This window comes from Echinococcus granulosus (genome assembly GCF_000524195.1).
Source record: "Echinococcus granulosus chromosome Unknown EG_S00017, whole genome shotgun sequence".
Taxonomy (NCBI): Eukaryota; Metazoa; Platyhelminthes; class Cestoda; order Cyclophyllidea; family Taeniidae; genus Echinococcus; species Echinococcus granulosus.
Window position 1 is genome coordinate 221586 of NW_020170397.1, and position 1448 is coordinate 223033.

The window sequence follows — 1448 nt, forward strand, 5'->3', positions numbered from 1 at the left end:
CACCTACCCCACCACTCGCCCTTCCACAACTTCTGCACTTCACCTACCTCTACAATACTGCGCGTTTTAACTCCCCCCCCCAACACGCAGCACAGAGCCCCATTGGGCATTGAGCTTCAAGTAGGCGACACCACGAGGGCGCAGCACAGAAGAGATGCACTTACAAGCAGTTTCTCATTGAACCCGCCGACTACAATCTCCAGGCCACGATCCAGCGCTGCCACAGAGTACCTACGAGGACACAGTGCTCACACCAAGGAAACCTCAACCTACGAGAGACCAGCTTCATTAGCACAGTAGAGCAGCGTCTGCAGACGCTGGTTCAACGCACCCGACCACAGTCGCAGAAGCGCCACACTAAAGCAACAAACAAGAGGCAAAGCAGTTATAAACAAGTTGAGGCTGCACGGTGCATGCATTCAACAGCGACTACTCAAACTCCACACACTGCATGCAACAAGTGTCAGTCAAATGTGCTGCTGTCAGAGCTCCATCCTTCGCAGCACTCGCAGCGGATAAACCACTTCCACATCCAGCCAGTGCCACGACTCGCAATGAAACTGAATTAAAATTAAAGCCCAACAAGACTGCCCACCAACAAAGGGCATGAATGACACTTGAAAACGCCATGCAAGCCAACTTCACAGCAAGACAGCGAATGTGTTGGCCCAATGCCATTACGACTTCTGCACATCCCCACCTGCTGCATTAACTGCCAAGCCCTGCCTTCTTCTGCAACAAATTCACCCCATTCACACTGCCATGCCTGACAACGCTCGTCCGTTTGCCCCGCTCTCTCCCAACGTCGCACAAGAGAATCCACAACTGGTCTAGGAAAATTCTACAGAGTCGGCCCAACCCATCCATCGCCTTGCGCCAGTCAGCATAGGCCAACACCAAGCACACGTCACACGTATGATGACATCGGGCTCAGACAAGAATATGAGGCTGTTTCATGTGCCTTCAGTTACAATTTCCCTGACACATCCTTCGTCCCAATGGTAGGAAAGGATCTTTTAATCGCCGACGCAAACTTTTCTAAATGGCAACTTGAAATAATGCATGATTTCCATAAGAAAGTGATCGCAGCTACTTCAAAATTTAACTTACTCCTTCGCCTGTTGTGGAACATCGGAGTAGATGTGCACAGTCACGTGGGCTAAACGAGGCAAGGGACGAAAGTGATGGCAAACCCAAGCCTACCTGTCGGAACATTGAATTTCACCCTTTGCTGGTGCCACAACTCCCCAAAGGGTTGGATCGCTCCCAAACTCAGCTCTACAGGCACCTCATTGTCCTCCACCTGGGGCAGTAATTCAAAGTCATTGGCTGAAAGGAGGCAGGGTTACGCACCACACTGCATAGTTGGTGAGGAGGATAAGTAAGTGAAGGGGGAATCGACTTACTGATAAATCGGTTCACCTCTGGAAGATGGAAATCAGGAAGAA

General features: G+C 50.6%; 1 protein-coding gene across 1 annotated transcript in view; it reads right to left on the minus strand. All coding sequences in view use genetic code 11, as the record gives it.

The window, feature by feature from the left end:
* Positions 1-429: 429 nt before the first annotated feature.
* Positions 430-1448, minus strand: part of EGR_03290 (hypothetical protein) — a gene marked incomplete at both ends in the record, with an annotated part of 1910 nt that continues 891 nt past the window's right edge. The window contains one exon of the mRNA XM_024492539.1: positions 430-560. Within this exon, the coding sequence (XP_024352940.1) occupies positions 430-560 (131 nt within the window). The remainder of the gene's footprint in view (positions 561-1448) is intronic.